The 21,824-nt window shown below is 44.6% G+C and overlaps 2 protein-coding genes across 5 annotated transcripts in view; one reads left to right on the forward strand and one right to left on the reverse strand.

Moving 5' to 3' along the window:
* Positions 1-409: 409 nt before the first annotated feature.
* The window catches only part of dock9b (dedicator of cytokinesis 9b), a 78,124-nt gene continuing 56,709 nt past the window's right edge, over positions 410-21,824 (forward strand). Inside the window, exons 1-5 of one of the 4 annotated variants that reach the window (XM_034677620.1) lie at positions 410-563; positions 916-971; positions 6,310-6,433; positions 6,689-6,868; positions 18,316-18,479. Coding sequence is in view for 1 of the 4 variants with exons in the window: in XM_034677622.1 (XP_034533513.1) it covers positions 18,468-18,479 (12 nt within the window). In the remaining 3 variants the exon portion in view is untranslated. The remainder of the gene's footprint in view (positions 564-915; positions 972-6,309; positions 6,434-6,688; positions 6,869-18,315; positions 18,480-21,824) is intronic. The other 3 variants (XM_034677619.1, XM_034677622.1, XM_034677621.1) reach the window with 3 other exon arrangements.
* Positions 1,374-21,824, reverse strand: part of LOC117808119 (bone morphogenetic protein receptor type-2-like) — a 29,397-nt gene continuing 8,946 nt past the window's right edge. The window contains exons 2-13 of the mRNA XM_034677644.1: positions 19,216-19,401; positions 18,314-18,493; positions 15,332-15,439; positions 15,051-15,142; positions 11,926-12,156; positions 9,217-9,331; positions 7,840-8,000; positions 6,686-6,833; positions 6,291-6,427; positions 5,273-5,445; positions 3,846-5,185; positions 1,374-3,213 (exon numbers count right to left, since the gene is read on the reverse strand). Coding sequence (XP_034533535.1) covers positions 2,960-3,213; positions 3,846-5,185; positions 5,273-5,445; positions 6,291-6,427; positions 6,686-6,833; positions 7,840-8,000; positions 9,217-9,331; positions 11,926-12,156; positions 15,051-15,142; positions 15,332-15,439; positions 18,314-18,493; positions 19,216-19,401 — 3,125 coding nt within the window. The 3' untranslated portion in view covers positions 1,374-2,959. The remainder of the gene's footprint in view (positions 3,214-3,845; positions 5,186-5,272; positions 5,446-6,290; positions 6,428-6,685; positions 6,834-7,839; positions 8,001-9,216; positions 9,332-11,925; positions 12,157-15,050; positions 15,143-15,331; positions 15,440-18,313; positions 18,494-19,215; positions 19,402-21,824) is intronic.

Here is a 21,824-nt window from a genome sequence, read left to right on the forward strand (position 1 = left end):
AGGCTTGATTTGATTTGATTTGATAAATCAGGATGGATGACAGTTTCATGAAGTATCAAAAATATCCTAATATTTTGATCAAAGTTGTTTGGGCATAGTTTAAGTGTCAATTCCGATTTTCTGCTTGAATAAGTGATACAAACCACTCATAAAAATAATTCATATACAAGTAATGACGAACTCAAGCTGATTCTTTTATGCTTTTTATGGTTGCATTAGTTGCAATTCATTTTTTTTAATTTGAGACCCCTAATTGGCATTTAATCAGTCCTCGAGTAACACGAAGGTCAAACCGCATTACTTTATTTTATTTTGAAGGCGAGTTCCTTCACTTCCGGTGCCGCTCTTCTTTCCTCTCGCTCTCTTGACGCAGCTCAGACAGAGCTGTGACGTAGCGTACCACCGCTGCGCGACTCGTGCTGATGCTGCAGTTGCTAGGGCGCGTGGAGCAGACGAAGGAGGGGAGAAGTGAGGTAAACAAGTGGTGGGGACGAACTGTCTCCCTCTTGTGTCCAAATTTGGCAACTAACGACGAGTTTGAAGACCTAAAGGATACTTGACAGGTGAGAATACATATTTAGTCTGTTTTGAACATATTTGAATCGCTTTAAAACTGAAAACAAAAATGTTTCGTCGTTCTACCGCCGTCCTCTGCGGCTTCCGTAGTCAAAATGGCACCTAAAGATGAAGTGGTACCTTTTTTTTGGACAAATATATTAAATGTGACCTTCTTTACACTTCCTCACTACTTTGAATAGTCTAAAAATATTAAAACAAGTTATATTAAACGAACCCGGAAGTACAAAGCTTCAAAGGGTGTTATTTAAAGGAATAGTGCAGCATTTTTTTAAACATTTAATGCCATTACCCCAAACAGTCAGTCTTTAAAATCACAGGTGTGTCTCCTTTTTACAGATTCAACTGGCAACAGCTCAGAGGAGGCAGGCTATGCTACTTTAGGATGGATTCAGGTAAGTTTTTACCAAGCGGCAACCTCTGGTCTAAAAATATGAGTCCAATGCAGAAGTGTTAAAAACTGCAGTTCATCAAGGATCCGCTTGAGGCTGGCGTGTAGTCTGGATAGCTCATTTCTTGATCGCCACACCGTGAGGGCGGTGAATTTTATTATAACACAGCAATTTCAAAGATATTGAGATTACTAGTCTTCATATGAGAGGCACAGCTGACTTGATTGACAGGCGGGAACACTGTAGCTGTTGGCTCGGAGGCTCAAAGCCCGCCTCTTTATGTCACAATCTCTCGACAGAAGCAATATGGCCGCCGCCGATTGGCCTCAAAACGGCCTTCAGAAACAGACAGGTGACGTCTGTAAACCCATAGGACACGCCCTTAACAGATATAGCAATTTATAATTATCATTTCATACATTTATTGAGAATTTTTTCTTCCATATTGACTCGAAAATGTTTACAGAAACTGTACCGAGCAGACGCATAGCAATGGAATAAAAGGCCATGTCCATTGAATGCAAAACAGAATTCCATAAAAATGATGCAAATATCAATGCAATACACATACATATGCTTTTTTTTCATACAAATTACAGGTTACAAAAACATAAATGAGATCTTTTCATATGCCCTGAAGCAGCGCTGAAAATACAGAATGAGTACAATGACATTTCAGCACGCCTGTACAGCGCTAGGCCCCAACAATGCTAATGCTTGCTGACATAAAGAAACACAACACATCGTGCGCACTGTCCCTCTCTCTTTCTCTCACACTCACACACACTGAATCAGTCATTTGAACATCAAGGGGTGAGACGAGAAGCAGAAATAATATCCAGCGTGCTTCAGAAGGGTTTGGTTCTTTTTTTTCTTTTTTTTTAGACTAGTTTCTGAGTTCAAAGAGCAGAATCTGGGCTTTCTACAGTGTTTCTGATCATTCAGTCACATAGAGACAGCTATAAACACAGTCCACAGTGAGGTCAGGTGATAGTGGTACAGTGATTGCGTCTGCCACTGTAACAGATCCCTCCGTAGATTAGATTATGGTGATTGTAGTGTGAAAAGACCCCAGAGTTTGAGCCTCTCCTGGTATAATTGTGCAAGCAGAGGAGTTCCACAAAGACCCACTTTTTTTCCAGTCAGCTGGGATTGATTGTTAGTGTTTGTGCGCCCCGACAAAATAGTCCAGAGAAGAAGGAAAGAGTGGAGGATTGTCGCCCATTTTCTCCTCTTGAGCCGGGGCGTGATAGTGAACGGTGGATTGTTTACAAAACGATTGTGACGATTCATAAGTGCAACAGAGATTAACATATCAAAATAATGACAGGATTAAAACATGGAACAAAGTAATGGAAGCAATAAAAACATTGAAAGCGTCTAAAAGCTACATCCTATTGCACAATTAAAAATTATGATACAAAAATGGATACATGGTCAAAAGACAAAATAAGGTATTGCATACAAATCAAGGAAATAAAAAAGTAGTTTGTTCTGTCTTTTAAGACCGTCAATTCTTTTACAGAGAATATTCAATTGGACGTTGCTTGATACAGCAAAGTGTTGATTGTTTTTCATCGCCTTTTTAAGTTTAGAGACCACTTCTCGTGGTCGCATCAGACAGGACTTCTAAACACTGATTTTATTCGTCAAAGTGCAACATAGGGAAAATAAAGAAATCCATGTAAAAAAAGATTGCTATGCTCATGAGGATGAAACGTGAAACGAACCGACACAGAGATTAATAAAAGGTGGAAACAGAAGCGGATGAAAATGCTGCATAGCTGGATTCCATTTAAAGCAATGCCATCATCAGAAAGACACACAGGAGCGAGACAGATCTAATTACTGTACACGATCAGACTCCACTGTTTGTTCACAAGACACTCCATAGCTTCCTCTTGCTGATTCAGAGCAGAGAGCTCGATAGACAGAAACAAAACGCGATTGTTTTCTCTTCTTTTTTTTTCCAGTCTCAAGAGGCTCCGAGTTCAAACGTGCGTGTCGCTCGGCTCGCTGGCCAAGCTGCCCCCCCGCAGGAAGATGGCAGAACTGGACTTGGGCCGGTTCTGACTGTGACCCTGGCCGCGGGAGGAGCCGTTGTTGTTGACCTCCGGGCCCCTGCTGTCCGTGGAGATGACCCATGTGGTGGGTCGCCACTTCTTCAGGGAGTACGGCGTTTTGACTCGCTTCTTGATTTTCTCTCCCGTTCCGAAGGCGCCGTCCGGCTGCACCAAGCCCTCGCCTGGAAAACAGGAAGGAACGAGGATCAGTATCCTGGGGGAACAGGACACTCCCGCAATTACGCATCACACTAATAAAGTCTGGGGGTGGCCTTGATATCCAAACTTTCGTGCATCCAAAGCATGCTGGATCCTACATTTCCCATAATGCAACCAATATGATTTCATTAGACCGTCCCGAGCTGTTTCCTCATACGCCAAAAAATGAAGCTAACACATGCTAGGTTCATTCCAGGATATGCAGCCCTCTGAAAATGCCTCGTTGTTTATTCCGGCCGAGACTGTAGATTAAAATTCTGCTTTTAAAATAACTCTCGGAAAGTTTGACAAATCTAAAACCTTCATCAAAAATTCAAGAGTCGATCTTTTCAAGTTTGAAAAGTCCTGTTAACAGTTTTACAGATTTGTATTATTAATGGTGGTCCAGAAGAAACATTTAATGGCTGCAGGGGAAGTTCTGTTGAAATACTGTGAGTGGTGCCGTCTCAATAATACATCAACGGTCTAACCCCCTCCTGTGAACTGATGCTGATGTATGGAGTTTGTGCACAAAAAACCTCTGAGGCTACAAGTTTAATTTTAGGTGATCTTGTTGCCAACTACTCTTGTGTGAAGTGTCAGTGTATAAAATCACCGAATGAGGCCAGGTCCTGTGTAGTGAAGGACAGGTCCAGAGAGTTGGGTCTCTCAGGCCGGCGAGCTCTGGGCTGCCTGAGTAGGGCCTCCCCTCTCATGGTGACCGGAGCGTCCCCCTGAGGATCCGCGCTGCCAGATCCCGCCCCAGAGCTTTCCCCTAGAGGCACTGTTGTTTCCCTGCTTCCTCCCTCCCCGCTCCCCTCCTCCTCTCCTCCGTCACTCTCTCCCCCGCTCTCCCCGTCCCCCTTGCCGTGGCCTGTGTTGCTGTTGTTGTTGTTAGTGTTGGGCCTGGCTGAGCGGAGCGCTGCGACACTTGCGGACGTGTCTCTGGGATCTGGCTGTTCTCGCTCGCGGCTCAGGAGCGGCTCGTGTTCGTCTGGGCTGGCTGTGATGACGCCGAGACTCAGGCGACTGTCGTCTGACCTCAGGGCTCCAGATCCGTTCTGAGTTATGCTGGATCCCCCGAACCCTGTCGCTCCTCCGGATGCCATGGAAGAGATCCCGGCTCCGGCGTGACCATTAACAGCGCTGTTAATGCTGCCGTTGACATGCGTGTCTCGTAGAATGGGTGTGTTGTTTGTGCCGTTGGCCCGGTGAGCCTCCACAGCTGTGTTTGTGCCTGCCCCCGCACCAATGTTCATCTTTTGTCCCTCCACCTGCCGCAGGTTAGACTTCCCCGAGCGTCCAAACTTGAACCTGAGAGAAGTCGATGAAGACTCCTTCTTGGGGGGCTTGTTGCGCAGGGGCAGACTGGACGGCCTCTTGGGCAGGTTCTGCTGCTTAGGCAGTGGGAAGATGGTGGTGGGCATAGCGGCTGCAGGGTCTGACGCCCCTGTAGCCTCAGTAGCCATCTTGATGAGAGGGTAAAGAAGGCTGGAGCTGCCGGGACTCAGCGGGTCTGGAGAGCAGAATTGCTTCTGCGAGTGCTCCATCAGATTCTCATCTGAGCTCTCCTTCAGGTTCTTGTCCACCTCTTTCGGGTCGAGCTTGGTGGTTTCCAGATCTTCCTGGGTCAGATGGAGGCAGACTGGGACTGTGGCGACCACGATAGGACCCTCAGAATCAGAGATAATAGTAGTGGTTGTGGTGGAGGCTGAGGGGCTGCCTCTCATGCCCATGCTGGTGCTGCTGCCCTCTGGGCTGGGGAGGCGGGCGTTGGCTTGTTGCTGGCGCTCCTGGTTGATGGAGTTCCTGTTCCTCTCTCCAGTCCCGCCTCCAGCCCGACCGCTCACTGAGCCGGTGGTGTCAGCCTGTGTATTCTTTGCTACACCCTCGTGCTCTTCAATGTAGGTGGAGGGATGGTCTGCGTACGGGCCAGACTTCGGCGTCATACGGTTTCTAGAAAACATTGAAAGAATTGTTTGAGAATTTCTGAAACAAGCATCAAAGTCTTCATTTCAGAATCAGGCTTGTGTTCATGCGTACCTCTCGTTGTGCAACGTCGTTGACATGGGGTTCAGTGTCGGGCTCACAGACTTGGAGCGGTCCCATATGAGGAGCAGCTCTGCCAGTCGCTCCTCGGCACATTGCGCTGTGAGGCGGGCCTCTGCGTCCTGGTCCCAACAGTCCTCCATCGTCTCTTTCAGGGAGCGGACCGCCTGTTGGAGACACGTTTGTTATGGACTATAAGAGCAGTGAAAACAATACGAACACTGAGAGCAATGCAAACATTTGTTGGATTTAGTCCCGATGCTCTGAGTCAGAACGCAATTACAAGTCTGGACAAACATCTAGATCCCATGTGAGTGTGAGAGGATTGTTTAAGCAAACAGACGAACAAGGATCTGCTGTGTGTAAAGATGTATTAAAGCACCTTGAGGTGGCCAGACAGCTACATTTAGAGGCTGACCAACATCGAATCTTTGGATCCAATTCACAAATATGACAAAATAATTAATTTAATATACTTGAATGTTAATAAATCTGTTCTGTCCGTTGCTCTCTGCAGTAATAAGTCTTCTAAAAGAAGTTTTTCTAATCTGAATCACCAGATAACATCCACAGACTGTTATTTGGAGCGCTCCACTTCGTCTGCAGAGGAGATGAAACAATCCTAAATTGGGCTAGACTACTTAAAGCCCGACACAAACAGATTGGTGATATGAATTATTTATTAATATGCCAAAAAGACTGGCAGTGCCACAGACTTATTGTATAACCTGCAGCAGTAAACAGAAGTGATATCTACTTTTATACATCCTGTAACATGCGCTGTTGCTTCTTCCTGGCATGCTGACTGAAACCATTTCCCCCCAGCAGGAAACATCCTGGCGATATTAAAGATTCTTGTACAAGTTTTTCCAATTAGAAAGATAGCAATCTCCAATAATTGAAATGTACTGCAGTTCCAGTGACATATTTCACAATCTCCTGGAATTGTTAACCTGCTTAGTACAGAGTTTTAATTTGATTTCTGGCTCCGTTGTGACACAAACAAACGTACCAAACTGTTCTCTTTCCAGGCCTCGGGGAATTTGGGCCGTTGCTTCTCCCTGGATACGAGGACCTGCATGTCCTCAAACGTTGGGTGGTTCCCTGCCTCCGCCTGAAAGGCCATCTGGTATTCTGGCGCAGACTCTCCTGGAGGTAGGACAGGAAGAGGAAGGATGAGATATAGAAATCTTTCATGTGGCAGAAATAGCAATTAAGCTGATGAATGTGCTTAATAATAAAGCCCAGATCTCTGTCCTCGCTTCACGCTGTGATAAATGCATTCCTTAGTGGTGTATAGAAAAAGAGGGACTCTCGTTTTTCAGATATTCCTGGTGCATTTTAAAATAACGCTGCAAACATTTATAAATCACATCAAACAACAAATTTCTCCTGTCTGTGTCTCACCAGGGAAAAGGTCGGTACACCTCATGAAGGTCTCCCAGTAGATCAAGCCCAGCGCGTACATATCAACCTGCTTCAGCGCCGACTCGCAGTCCCTCAAGTTCACCGCACCCTCCAGCACCTCCGGAGCCATGTACCGGATGGTCCCCACCTGGAAACCAAGGCGAGGCAGGTGTGTGAGATGAGGTGAGATGAGGAAGAAAGCATGGTGATAAAAATAGACAGTGAAGAATTAGGTTCTAAAGTTAGACATTGCATTTCCACAGAAAAATGTTCTCTGCTAGCTTATCTTTTCCTGCATGGTGAGGACATCAGATAAGAGCTTTGCATTGGAGGGGGTTCTTTATGATAACAGATATAACAGCATTGTTTCACCAAGGATTTATTCAGGGGTAACAATCTATGACTGGTTTTGCAAGTAGATAGATTAAAAAAATAGAAAACAGATATGAAAATTGTTGCAGAAATCCAGCAGGACTTATGGGTAAAAGTACAGAAGCTGACTCTCAAACCAACGCACATTTTGCTGTTAAACACCAGAGAGTACAACAACAAATAGAACCCTACACAGTGAGTAAACAAAAGCTCAAAGTGTGTGCAGCATGGGTTCAGTTCAGGGTGTGGAATTTCAGTGCAACAACTAAAGGGTGAAAAATAAGCAGAGAAGAGGAGCGGTGCCTGTCACGTGGACACATTTGGCTTCGGTCGACAAAATACAGACATAAGGAAGCAATCGTTTCAAAGCTTTAAAAGCAATAGATCCAAGATATAACAGCATTTTAATGTCTAATATCATCTCATGCTGTGCTGTAAATTCAAACAACACCTGCTCTCTCATTCAGTGTGTGATTTTAGTTCCACTCTGCCGAGGTGAACATGCAAATTAGGAAACAGATTAATCTGTTGTGAGAAAAACTAACTGCAGCTTTAATCTGGAGCAGCAACTGTTTGACAACAAACTGGATTCTGGTCATTTTAATGTCACGGTATGTTAATCATGCTTAAAATAATCTGATTGCACAACATTCTGCAGATGGAACAAATTAAAGAAGGCATGTGAGTGTCGTTTTAATCCACGTTTAAGATCATATTTGCACATTTATTATTTTTCAGAGACTTAAATTCAACATCAACTCAGCTCCCGCTTGAGAACTGACCTCACTTATGGCAGCGTTTTCCTCCTCCCCGTGACGCGCCGGCCTGTTTCCTGTCAGCTTCATGGACAGGCCGAAATCGATGATGACACACGTGCCGTCGGGCTTGACGAGAACGTTCCGGCTGTTCAGGTCCCTGTGGGAAACTGCGGGCTTGTACAAGTCTGTGAGGAGAGGAGAGGAGACAAAAAAAGGGGATCAGAGGAAGACACCAGATAAAACATTCAGGCTAATTTACCTTTCATTAAAAATGTAAGCCCTCACAGCACTCCCAAAATGCCCTGCCTCCAGATACAATGTACTCACACACTTTTTGTGGCGTTTGCTAATGAGTGATAACATCCAGAAAATCCCTTCATATAGCTCGCCATTCCCCCTCATTACTCTTTGTTCACCAGAGCAAGCTGCACTGTCAACAGACAGCTAAACCCTCTAATCTAATCTACAACAATGGGATTAAGACCATATCAGAAGAGCCTCTCTCCTGCAGTATGATACAGTCCAGCAGAGGGCGCAGTGAAGCAGAGGGAAGCAGGAAGTTGTGGCAGCCACCACAGATATCTGCTCCTTGTTGTTGATGTGCGGGAGAAGTGGGGGAGGATGGCGACTCTATCAAAGCCTGAGAGACTTTGCTGTTAGAGGCTGTACACTGCCCTCTCTTTCTCTTCTGTCACTTCCACGCTCTGCCCATCACTTCAGGCTTTCAGAAGGGAGAAAAACACCCCCCCCCCCCCGCTTGTGTTTATCACGTGTCGCACGGAACAGAAAACTTCTATTCTTTTCCTGCGAGTGAACTTCTGAGCTTGTTTGATGTGTATCTGTGCTGATACAGAGAAACGAGCACAACCGCTGAGGCTGAGGCTGAGGCTGAGGCTGAGGCTGTCACATCGGCCTCCAAAGACTGATTTTATAGAGCCACAGGGATAGTCACATGTCATCTGAATCCCTATCTCTACTCTGCCTTCCCTCCTCCCCCCCTGACTTTGTCCCTCTCTGTTTTTTTTCACTCTCTGAGGCTAGCTAGAGGCCAGTCTATAAATACTCGTGGCTGGGCGTGCACGCTGTGTGCGTACGTGTGTCAAAATGCAGGGATGCAAAACGCTCCGAGCCAAACAGACCCACGTGGAGCTGCAGTGTGCAGGTCATCTGAAGCCTCAAAACACACACACGCACACACACACACCATCCGAATGTTAATAATATCAACTAACTTGGCTTCTCACTCAGCTTCCTGTTTTTCTACCACGATTCACTGAACGTGTTTGCGTCTCGGAAACAGATGGAGGCAGCAGCCTTGGAAGTTGAGCCTCGGTAAACTGTGAGCAGTTATGTAATTAGCCGTGAGAGGGTGTGTGTGTGTCTGTGTGCCCTGAAGCTCACCTCCTTTAAAGAGCTCAGTGTGCAGGTATGCCAGGCCGCGGGTGACGGAGTGAGCGAGCCGACAGCTGCTGACCCAGTCGTTGGTCTGGCCGCTCAGGTAGCGATTTAAAGAGCCCTGAGGAGAAAGGAGGGAGGGGGGGAGAGAGAGGGAAGAAAACAGTCAGAGGAGGGAAGTAAAAGGGAAAGATAGTAGAGGAGGAGGAACACTTTCAAGACTTGACAAGATGCAAACAGTTAATGAATATAGATAGATTAACTAGCCCTGAACATTAAGAGACATATCCTGTTATCATATTTAGATGAAGACATTGGCAGCTCAACAACGGCACCATTATGTCATTTACAGTATTTAGTTGCAGCTCATCTCGCAGCCCCCTGGTCATTCTGCTCTCTGTATTTTACTGAAAGAAGAACACCGTTCTCTACGCCTCAGCCGTTCTGTATTCATACTTTCATATCAGGCTCCCGTCATTACCAGGATACCCTTGGGGAATAATCACATTATAGTTTTGTGATAAGTAAAGAAATTGGTAATCCTAAAAAAAAACTTCCATAACCTAATTTCTTTTCCATACCATCCGTGTTGATTGAGCGAGCTATCTCATGAAAAGCCAATTACACCGAGAGCTACTCATCCTTTCTGAATACTGTGTTCAAAATCAAACACATCCACTCACTTAATCCAATCGGAGTTTTAGAAAAATGTAATTCCACGGCACATTCACCGTTTATAAAACCCCCCACAAAAGGTCAGGAAGGACGTATTGCAGGAAGAAGATCCTCACATTTATAACTCGGGGCTTTAAACAAGGCTGACTTTGTGCTTTGACCTCCCCGCAGAAGGGCCAGAGCTTCACAATAAAACTGACTTACAGAATATTTTATCACCACCTCATAAACGCCTTCAAGTATCCTGGAGTTATTATGCGCTTCTGCAGCGCTGTGCAGCTCTGCTTTAAAATGTAGCGTTCAAATAAAGAAGCCCTGTGAAGAAAATCAGTGACTCCACTCATTTGTTTACCGGCAATTAGGATTCTTATTATTAATTTCCTTCCCCAATTATCTCCATCAACCTTCATAATCCATTACCGGCCAGACCAAACACACAGAAACACACACACACACCAACTCTTAATGTTCCCATCAGAATCAATCATGAAGCAATTGACGCATCCGCTACCAACAGCAATTGCATTAGAACTGTTCATTTTGAATAAATGATATTATCATTTACTTGAATGCATAATGCATTTCACTTCCCTGTCCTGGCTTGAACCGTGTTTCCATCCCAACGTGTATTAGATTAATGGTTGTGATGCACAGTGAGCTGCGTTCACTGGATGTCAGCTGACGTGAAATTACGGCGCTGACGTCGTTTTTTTAGGAGCGATCTCTTTGATACCGCGGAGTTCCTCGAGGGGAACCTTCAGCTGCAGTGTCAAAGTTTTCTTCTGCTGCATCAGCTGCACGTTCGATTGTCTGCGAGAAGGTGAAAGGATTATACTTTCATTTTAAGATGACTATACCCCGAACTACCCCTTAGGATCCACACTTAAGTAGGGGAATGGGACCAAATCCTCTAAAGCCTCAGCAAACACACCCGTCCTCTTGAGCAGAGGGAGACTCTATGATTCAAGTTCAAGTGCTGGAAAGATTAGACGGTAATTAGCTTAAATTTAAGACAAGGTAAAGTTCTTGAAGAGTCAACATTAAGATCTGAGAGATAACAGACACTCCCGTCTCATATTCACGGTATAATAACCTCTCCATATAATACATTTCACTGAGGCAGACTCCTGCACTACTTTTAAATTACCATCACATGTACGAGGCATTCAAGAAAGAAGCAGCATGTAATCCAGTTTTGACGTTTGTGATTTGATCACTGTGGTATCCGCTTCCCTGTTAACTGTCCACTATCCTACAGCTGGACTGGAGCTGTGCTGATACTGATCCAACATGTCCTTCAAATAAGAAGATGGAGGAGGACAGTGCTGATTGCTTACAAGATGTGGTCACTTTTTGATCGGTTGTAGATAGATAAAGAGAGAGGAGAGGTAGCAGCCACTCATTGACAGCCATGGTTAGTTTTTATGAGGTAGCACTGTAAGCTAGAGCTTCAAATCCTCCTTCTTTATAATTCTTTGCGTCTGGTTTTCAAACAACCTATACGGTTTGATGTATTTGAACAGTTACAGTCCTCACTCCTTTTTTCCTTCTCTCTATCTGCCTTTAGAAATGTAACTGGAACACGTCTCACTAACTACATCTCACTGATCTCTCTCAGATCTTCCCACACGGCCGACATTTTCTTAAAACAAATCAGGTTTGCCCGTCACGCGACGTCCTGTAAAAACCCTCCTCTCTCAATCAGGAGTGAAGAATGCTTGCTTGGCAGCTCAAAATTGATGTGATGAAGATAAAGATAAGACTATAAGATAGAGATGAAGATCAGCTAACGACGTTGGGGCATGGTACATTACCGGCTGATGGACTGATGTGTCAACAAGAATAACGGCAGATACTGATGTTCAACAGACACATACATTAGTCGCTCTACGTTTGATGAAGGTCGATGTTTATTAAACTATATGTGTTCATAAAAGGACGCAGAACTCAGGGATTGGTGGATTTTCCTCCTCAAACTCCTCACTCTGTATGTTAAACACCTTCTACATACACCCCTCCTCCTCCTCCTTCTCTACTCACATGTGGGTAGTAGTCCATGACCAGCAGGTACTCCGTGCGCCCCTCTGGGCCTGTTCGCTCGTCCGCCGCCACAAACCGTGCGATATTGTCATGCTCCAGCAGCGGTAGCCGGTAGATGGAGCATTCGTTGAGGAAGTTCTGACGGTTGGCCGCGGTGAACACCTTCACCGCCACGGGCCGCTCGTCCAGAGAGCCGCAGTACACGGCGCCGTATCTGCCTCGCCCGATCAGCTGAGAAAAGATGGTTTGAGGGATTATTTTTGTTGTTTGGTCGTCTAATAAGAAACATGAAGAGGACATTTTTCGTGAAAACATCAGGGGAATAATGACAAGCCAAGACAGAGAGAGAGAGAGAGAGAGAGAGAGAGAGAGAGAGATGTCTTTAAGAATACAAAAACAGATCCTCCTAAAGAGTGGAACAAACACAAATAAAGACAGTCAGGCAGGCAGCAGAGATAGGAAGCAAACTAAATTAAAAGGCAAACAGCAGGGTCAAACAGCTGAAATGGCCTAAAGTCAGTTCCAAATCATTCAATTAGAGTCCTGAATTAGCCGGAGCACAGCATGCCATTAAGGTCCAAACATTCTGCTTTAAAAGTCATCTGCGTGAGAGGAAGAAACAACGAAAAAAACAGAGGAGTGCATTTATTTCTGAGCGGTTTCCACCTCCACGTCTACAGAACACATTTATCTCCGGCTATAAAACATACTGTGAAAGCTCAGGACTGTTTTGTCTGTGGGCAAGGATAACTGCATGCCCCCCCCCCCCCACTCCCCTGTAACCAACCTGATGTGAAAGAACGTGCTCCTGCATTTGATAAGACACAAGGACAGCGTTCTGAATTCAACTCCTGTTTGAAAAGATACCGCTGCCTCGCTGAGGACTCAAACAAACTAACTAGATGTCAGACGATTGGAGGGAAAAAAAAGCTTCATCTTTGAAGTCGTGTCGTTATGTTCTGGACTGATTGAGTGTCTTTTCGTCGTGTCAGGAAGCCTTAGTTTCTCAGATAGGTCATATTTCGTAGGAGGCATCACACCACTCTGCTTGAATACATGTTTTAGAAAATCTGTCCAGTTGATTCAACTTTTTAAAAAGCACACCCTTGGATGATGTGATTTTTCACCTGTGCCTTCCAGCCGAGCGCCGCCAATACTGTCAATACTTTCCAGCAAACCTGAAGAGACTAGAAATGCACTTCACAGAGACGACTCAGAGCTTGGTTTTTGGTGCATTGCAGGAAATGAAACACCGAAAAACACGATCCTGTAACAATAAGTCAGAAAGCTAAAATGGAAATTCTGTTATACCGTCATAATGAAGAGGCTTTGGGGATGAGTAATAGTCAAAAAGCACTAAATTAGGTAATATTAAAAGCCTTTCCAGGCTCGCACTGCCTGCCCTCGTGTATGCAGTTTGCCTAAATTGTAAAAACGGAGGTGGAGAGTGCAAAGTTATTTCAACTCACAGTCAGAACGGACACAATTATGAAAGTAAGAGCTGGGAAAAAAGCCTCAGTTTTTGGGCTTTAATCTGTGAAAACCACAGATAAAATTTTCTGGTGCTTTCACAGTTTGTCTTTCAATATTAAATCCTGGAAAAGAAGTGACAGAATGTAGAGATAGCAAAAGTTGTATGAAAGTTAAATTGTGTTTTAGAAGTTGTCATCGAGTTGTCTTCTTATTCAAATCCCTCCTTCGCCCGTACATCATGCAGACTCCATTGACTTCCTATCACAATATGAGCTCCCTTACATCCATATCAGGTTCTCCAGATCTAGTGTCAGTGTAAGCGAAATCCTATTTCCGTGCGTCCTGACCTGTCACTGAATGCGTCGCGCCGCCATCCGATGATACAGGTCACATTGAAACGACAAACGTAACCGTAAACCCTGATGTATTTTGGGTTCATTTTCGCCTGTGTGCCTTTGGTTTCTCCTTTCTTTCTCTGACTCTTGTCCCCCTCCCTGCTTCACACACACACACACACGCAGACTCACTGCGTTGAAGTCTGCATGAGCACAACATGTCTAAAGCGATGATACAAGCTTTCATCTCTGAGAAACAGGCGGCAGAAATCCGCAGAATTTGGGGTGTAAAAAATGGAGTGAGTCATCGTGTTGAGTGGGATTGGATTTTTTGAAGCTACAACATACATCACCGCTGCTATCAGGGAGCGCTAACCCTATATATACACACGGGGTATGTCACTAAATCTAGATCTGTTTAATTACCTTTAAACTATTTACAATCCCTGACTGTAGTGGCCCTCTATTGGCTCGTTTGGAAAGGGAGTAGTACTACAGTGTTTTTCTGGCACTGTCTGAATACTAAGCCAAAAGAAATAGATTCAACTGATGAACATATGACTGTTTAGTACCAAAGAAGACTTTTACAAGACGCAGATTATGACAGATGGACGTCTTTGACCTCCAGCAGTTTGAGACTCTCCAGTTCCAGAGAGCTTCAATCCCGGTACAGTGTGTGCCGATCGAGAAATGAGCTATCCAGACTACACTGGTCTTTTGTACCAGGCTGTAAACATGTTTATTTCTGCTGTAAAGATCTGCTTTTTTGAATTGGTGTGTATGTGGTTTCCTGTACTTCCAGAGCCAGCCTCAAGCGGATCCTTGATGAACTGTTTTTAACACTCGGCTTCAATTCTCATGTCCGGAGCTTGCTGCTTGGTTTTATGCCGGTAAATAATGAGCGTGTGTGTGTGACTGCAGGATTTTGAGATTAAAACAACAGAGTGATAGGAACCATGAACTCTACACGTCTTCCTTTGGAGGTCGACCAAGCAGCTGCTCCTGGATGTGCCTAAAACTCGCCTACAAAACAGGGGTGATCGAGCCTTTGCAGCAGACCAATCTCTTCTCTTCCTCCTCAAGATGAGAACATTAATATCCTGACAGATTTCACTATCTTATATAAACGTGTTGTCCTCTTTGTACCTTGTAGAGCACTCTGGCCACATTGGTTGTTTTAAAAGTGCTCTACAAAACGTGCTTTCACAAACTCCTGCCCTCCTTTCTTTCCCCCTCTGAGGGATAAATGCTCGTTAAACACAAGATTAGGATTAATAAGAGGCAGAGATGGACAGATGCACGTTGGAGGGCACTGACCTCCAGCAGCTTGAGATTGTCCAGGTCCAGGGAGCTCTCAGAGCCAGCAGCCTCCATCATATTCAGGTTGTGCAGACCCTGCTTACCATCTCCTGTTAACACACACACACGCACACACAGCTTAGCAAAATGCCAAACATGCAGATGCATTTTCCAGAAAGATCATCCCTTTATCCCGTTTGCTAAATGAATTCAAACCCAACCAAAAACATTTAGAAGAACGGCCTTGAATAATAAATGTTCCCCTCTCGTCCTCACAGCGTGGCGCCATGGTAACTCACCGTGCATCTTGCGGTAACCAAAGAAGGCTGCGACAGCGAGCACGGCCAGCATGGAGACTGTTGCCAGGGTGATAATTACCGTCTCTTCGTAGCTCAGTGGGAGAGAGTCTACAGGAAGGAGGAGGGGGGGACGGGGGGGGACGACACATCAAAAACAAAAAGTACAAATTAGAGTGCAACCTTTACGTGGGAAGAGTCGACCGTCTCACACCGGGCCTTTTGATTTGTGAGCAGCGAGCGGAGGGAAGGACGGAGCTGACATCCTGAGGTTGTAGTTTATGAGGTTTACAGTACCTGTACGAGCTGATGCAACCAGAGACAACAGATTGGCAACACAGTGTAGCGTGTCACAAGTATTTTCAGAAGGATAATGAGCTTTTGGAGGGAAAATGTGGACGATAACGAGATGGAAAACAACAAATTAAAAATGATTGAGACACATTCAGCAGCAGGATTCATTAATGACATATGTTAAAGCCTAAAGCTACAATAATCTGCACTTAATCTATGACTTAATGTGATTATTTAAGCAGTAGTTAGGCTGTTAAATGTCAAAAAGTTATGCATACTTTGTGTCTCTTCTTGTTTGATCTTCCTGCAGTAAAGCTCGGGTGAAAACAAACCACATGACACGACAGCTTTGTTGGAGTTTGTGAACACACACAGATCCTCTTTAACAAGTTCCACCATCCTCCGGTTTAAACACTGTCATATCAAAAACACCGTGCCGTCTGTCTGCGGGCATTATTTCTGCATATTTAGCACTCCTCACATCCACCAAACACGCCGCAATCAGAAGATTATCTGGCATTTTTAAGAACTTAAGATTTTGAATGGACTGGTAAGTGGGCACACAGCCTGTTTGTTACTCTCCTTCCACGTCAATAACTGACTTACACACGAACACTGAAATGTCCCGGGTGTGCTGGTACGTGTGTTTGCGAACAATCAGACATGCTGTGAAGCGCGTGAAGGAAAAAGGAGGGAAAGAAAAAACATCAATTAAGCCAAACAACCATGAAGCATAGTCAACAGACTGGAAAAAAGCAGTGTGGGGAAGAGAGAAAAAAAGAGAGAAAACAGAGGACGTGTGGGAAGTGAATGGAGAGAGCAGGAGAGGAAATATGTAAAAAAAAAGAGAGAGAGCTGGTCAGATGGTAGGTAGGAGCCGTTAGCTGAGGAAGCTGCAGTTTTAGCTGTCTGGTATTTGTGATTAATGAAGCTGCATCAGCTGTAAGTGCTGCTCAGGAGGAAAACACACACACACACACACACAGATCTTAAATATAACACTTGCTTCCCCTATATACCACTACGCTGCAAAAACTCAAGAAAAAACAACAACTCCTGCATCCTCTACGTCAGTCAACACCACCTTTATCAATAATTGATGGCTTCAGGAGCCTTAGGGTAGCTTTGACTGACACACTAGCATGAACATGCATGCACACTGCCTCTGCACACATAAACATATAGACGCAGGGGGAGTTAACGCGGCTCCCTTCCACTGCTGGAGGTCAGAGGGTTCACGATCAACAGGAAGCTATCTGACAAACACAGACGCAGGCTGAAGTGTAAACACACTGAGAGGCTGTTTAACCATCCGCAGTGTTAAAGACATTAAAGATGTGTGTGCTTTTATATCACCACCTTATATAGATTGACTTTTATGTACAAAATATGACATAATGTGAGTGTTTTCTGTATCAGTCATTTTACCTTTTGATCTAATAAGTGCCAGTTGATGTTTCTGAACACAGCACGAGACATTTCTGTGTGTCTGAATGTTTCTCGTCATGTGATACTGCTACTTTTCCAGCAGCAAAAGATCTAAGTATACTCTCTGCCACCTTCCAAACTGAATGTCGTCACCCGTGCGATTTGGCTTAAGATTACTCAGCCTGCCAACTGACACGAGCCATTTCCTACTCCGCATAACGCAGGCATTAATCTGCCCAGGCATGTCAGAACACAACAGAACTCAAGCTTCCCCCGATCAATTAACCCATCCTCTAACACCGAATCGTTTTTTTTTTTCCTTGTGTTTCTCCCTGCTTTTGTCTCGTCATCTGTCTGCTGGGTGCAACAGTCACCGGCACGCCCGCAGACAGACAGATAGAGCAGACGCCTTGTAATCCGTGGAATGTGGAGCGACGACATGGATGGTGGAGAGTGTATGTTTGTGTTTATGTGTGGGCAGGAGAGATGATGAGCCATCTCCGCCGCCACTGCTGCTGCTGCTGCCCCCTCCCCCTGCTCCTCCTACCACACACATAGCTTTCATTCACAGCTTGCACTTTAAAGGAAGGAACAACTAACAATACATCTGTTTGCTTTGTTTAACACCTTGCTAAGAACACACAAGCAGCTTTAACAAAAAAAATCCCCCAATGGACTAGGAGGGAAACAGAATTCAATATCGGCCACTTTCACAGCGCTTTAGTGCGTATAATCTATACCCGCCACAGACTGAGGACACTGAAAACGCAACAAAAGCATATCTGCTGGTGAACCAATTCATCCTCGCAATTCACAGTTGTCAAGGTTCATAATGGAAGGCAATCAGGGAGCTTCGTTTTGAGCCGTGTGTCGATGATGAAGCAGAGGAGGAGGAAGGGAGAGAAAGTAGCTACAAGTAGGTGTAGGTGCCACCGCTCTGATGATATCAAACATCCTTTCATTCTTCTACGTTGACAGCTTTGTGTTTCACATCTGTGTGGGCACGTATTCGTTATTTTCTTCCTGGCTTTGCTTTGTAAGTAATTTCTCATTCATCCATTCATCCCCCCTCCACCTCGTCAACTCGCTTCTATAAGAGACGGTTGTAGCCTTGGTGGAAAAGTTTGTTCTCTTTGGATTAAGAGAGGCCAAAAGAGGTCTCTGTCTGATGCTAGAAAACATACACTTACATTCTTCTCTCCCAACAGGTATGATATATTTAACGATGACACGTGTATTACAAGTGTTCTTATTCGTGCTTACAGATCGGTTGTGCCGTGGTCGGGCTGGGCGTGGCCAAATACTCCGTGAAGTTGACGTTGCACATGTCGCTGCCGCAGCAGCAGAAGTGGTACGTCCCATTCTGGATCTGCGGGGGAAGATTAGTCACAAGGCAGCGGTCATCTTGGCAGCCCTGATGGTCGCCCAGGTGAGTCCAGCAACCTGACGGTAGAGGGGAGATTTGCCGGGTATTAACACTACTTTATGGTCTCTACATGTTTGGGACCAACAGATGGAGCCAGTTTCATATTGTACATATCAAGAACATTTGCAGACTTTGTGTTTACATTAGTTTTTAGCCCCAACATTAACTATTACCCATCATAAGAGATGTCCTCATTACAATTCTGATACCTGGAAATTTGCCAAACTCATTCTAGTGCGATAAAACTTAAGGAATGGAGGCCTTTGGTTCCAACCCAGTGAGGTTACATTAGAGCGAACCCCTCCAAACTGACGCCAGGAAAACAACACTTACTGTTGTTTTTCCAAGGTAGAGTTTGACCAATAACCATTCTGGGAACTTAAACTAACCTGACATTGTCTGCAAGCACCAAACTGTTCTTACGGTCTATCATAACAGGATGAATTACCCAATCAGCTCTGTTTTGCAGCTTGCAGCGATTAATAAATGAAGGTATCTGATTGGTTTAGGAGGTTAGGTGTATTTGTTGATACCTGATCACATATCTGAGGTGGCATCAAAGGCCTTTTCACAACTTGTACCAGAACTAGACAACTTGATCTGTAATTGTCTCTTCAGACTCTAAATAGTGTCACTTCAAAGGTGGAGTTAGTCACGGGGGAAATTCAAGCATCAATTACAAAGATATTTGTGGAATTTGCGTACACTTCTTCCACCTGTAGTGTCTCTCAGGCTGTACCTTGTTTGACTAGTCGCACTTCGCCGGGAGGACTTTTCTCCCACAGGCCAAAACAGTGGCTGCCCTTGGCACATCGGATAGTGGTGTTCTCAGGGGAGACCCGGCCTTCGCCCCCCGCCAGCCGCTCCATCTCCCACTGCTGCTGCTGGTCCGTGAAGGCACACTCCCGCTCCTCCCCCTGCGCCGCTGTGAAAAGACAGAAGAAATGGGGCTGAGTTGAATCCCATTGCTGGCGAAAAACGGGGCTGTGCTTTTGCAGAGGCAACAAAGTGAATAGGTTAGTCTGATGAAGGGAGGCGGAGGCATAAAACTCTGAAATGGTGGCAGTTTCTGAGTGTGCATTAATGAGGACGTGACGGGGGGAGAAAGAGAGGAGGAGACAGCTCAACAGCTTCATTAATTTATATCAGTTCATTGCGTCTCTTCATCGATTATTCTCATTTTTCCAGCACAGAAATATTTTGAATACGCACATTAAGATGAACATTTTCTGCTTAATGCACATGAAAATCACTTACATCATCCCCTAATGTACCAAATGTGCACATATTATATATTCATAATAATCCATACACAAACAGACACTTCTCGTCTCCTCCAAATGCTACAGTGATAGATTGATACTGCGTCTGTCTACACAGGAAGAATATTCCACAGCTGAAAAAAAAAAAAGCCGTCTGCCTGCAAAGACTGCTGCCTCTCACTAGCCAAAGATCAATAGAAAAACCAATTTAAACTCTTGCCTGAAGGACATAATACAAAAACATGCAGAGGCGCAGAGAGAAAGTGGACATTAGAGCTTGAAACAGGGCTCATTAAAAACACACAAATAAACTTGAAGACGTCTGTGGAAACAGAAAATTAAATGTCAGAAAATATGAGATAGAATTTCACCACAAAAGCGAAAGCACCCACGTTGTACTTGATGAACTGGTTCATAGCCACGGGGGGGGCTTTTTTTCTGCGCCGAGTTCAGTTGAACTTTAGATGGTGTCAAATTGTGTGTTTTGAGAGAAAAGAAAAGCCTGAATGTGTCCAGTTGCTTGTCGATTGGACGCCAGGGAGAAATACTTTAAGCCAGAGTCAGTGTGTGTGTTAGTGTACACCGCCTGCTTTGTGGGTAATTTCAGATAAGACATGATGTGCCCGTTTGTTTCCCTTACTCCCAACTCCTCCCTTTCCTCCAGTCGGGGGGGGGGGGAGAGAGGGGTGGGGAGGTCTTTTATGGAGGGAAGAGGGTGACTGTGCCCTGCCCAAGGTCAAGCTAGCCTGTGTGGGCAGAGGGTGACGCGATGGAGTGGTAGCGCTCCTGGGCACCGCGCCAACTTTCCTCCTCTGCTCCCATCCACAGATAAAGCTATCAACCCTGGCCTACTGTGGGCCTTCAGCTGCCCTCAACCTGTGCTGCCTACTGTTCTGTGGGACCGGCTTTGCCTACAGGGAGAAGCACACAGAGTGGGAAAAGAGTTCAAACCGAGGGTTAAACATGTGGAGGAATTTTCATTTTGATAAGAAAACTGAATCTCAATGAGCTGAAGAAGACACTGGCAAGGTTAGATTCCCAACAGAGAGGACAATCCTCTGCTTGAATGTTTCTCAGCACATTAACAAGCTCAGGGTTAAAATGACCACCAGGCTTCAGAATTACCAAACATTATATGACATACTGAGCATGTTCTTATACGCAGAAACAATCCCAACCAAGCGCCAACACACTGAGTAACTCCTGCTACCAGCTCTACCAGCCCTACCATTAAACCAGAAGATTAAAGCAGGGACATAATTGGCAGACTCATTCATATTTTACTCTTTTCTATCCAGGGCACAAAGAGTGCATCAAGCTCTCATCTTTTGTCTTGTCTGGTAACACTATAATTGGTTTAAAATGAGAAATGCAGACAGAAAAAAAACACTCTTCTTTCAAATAATTGTTATAAAGTTTAATATCAGTTTTAATGAAATACAAACACTTCCAGTCTACAGTTGAATTTCTCTCTATTTATTAACTTGAAGTGGATTGAGGCTTATCTGCTTCTGAAAAAGCTTTTATGTGCTCTCTTAATTTTCTGTTCTCTTTATTTTGTGTTCTCTTTATTTTCTTGTCTGTTTCCTGTTACTGAAAGTATTTTCAAGAAGTCCCTGCTTCTGGAGGACATGTTAACAAACCAGTGCAGACAAGAGTTAGAAAGAAATAACAGAAAGAATTTCAAGTGTACCGTAGTCTGCATAACAACATCAGCACAGTTGCTAACAAGCTTCTTTTTATATCAATAATTAGGGAGTTATTATTTCATGTTTCCTTTAGCCTCAGTCTGTCAGTGATTAACTCTCAACATGTCAGATTAATCCACGGAGAGGAGTTGAGCACGTTTCACCTCAGCCTGTTAACACTGTGGCAAAAAGGAAGAGCTGAGAAGAGAGGAGATGAAAGAGATGGGGCAGAAGACCAAATACGCTTTACTAGCTATAGATATAAAAGTATGCTAAGAAGAAGGCTGCTTCTGTTCGTCACTTTATGAAATCAAAGATCTATTTCTTTGGGAAATTGCCAAGAGTTCTTAATTAAATCCATCTGTATTGTAGCATAAACCATCTCCCACCTCTTTCGT

Source organism: Notolabrus celidotus, chromosome 24, assembly GCF_009762535.1.
Source record: "Notolabrus celidotus isolate fNotCel1 chromosome 24, fNotCel1.pri, whole genome shotgun sequence".
NCBI classification, from domain to species: Eukaryota; Metazoa; Chordata; class Actinopteri; order Labriformes; family Labridae; genus Notolabrus; species Notolabrus celidotus.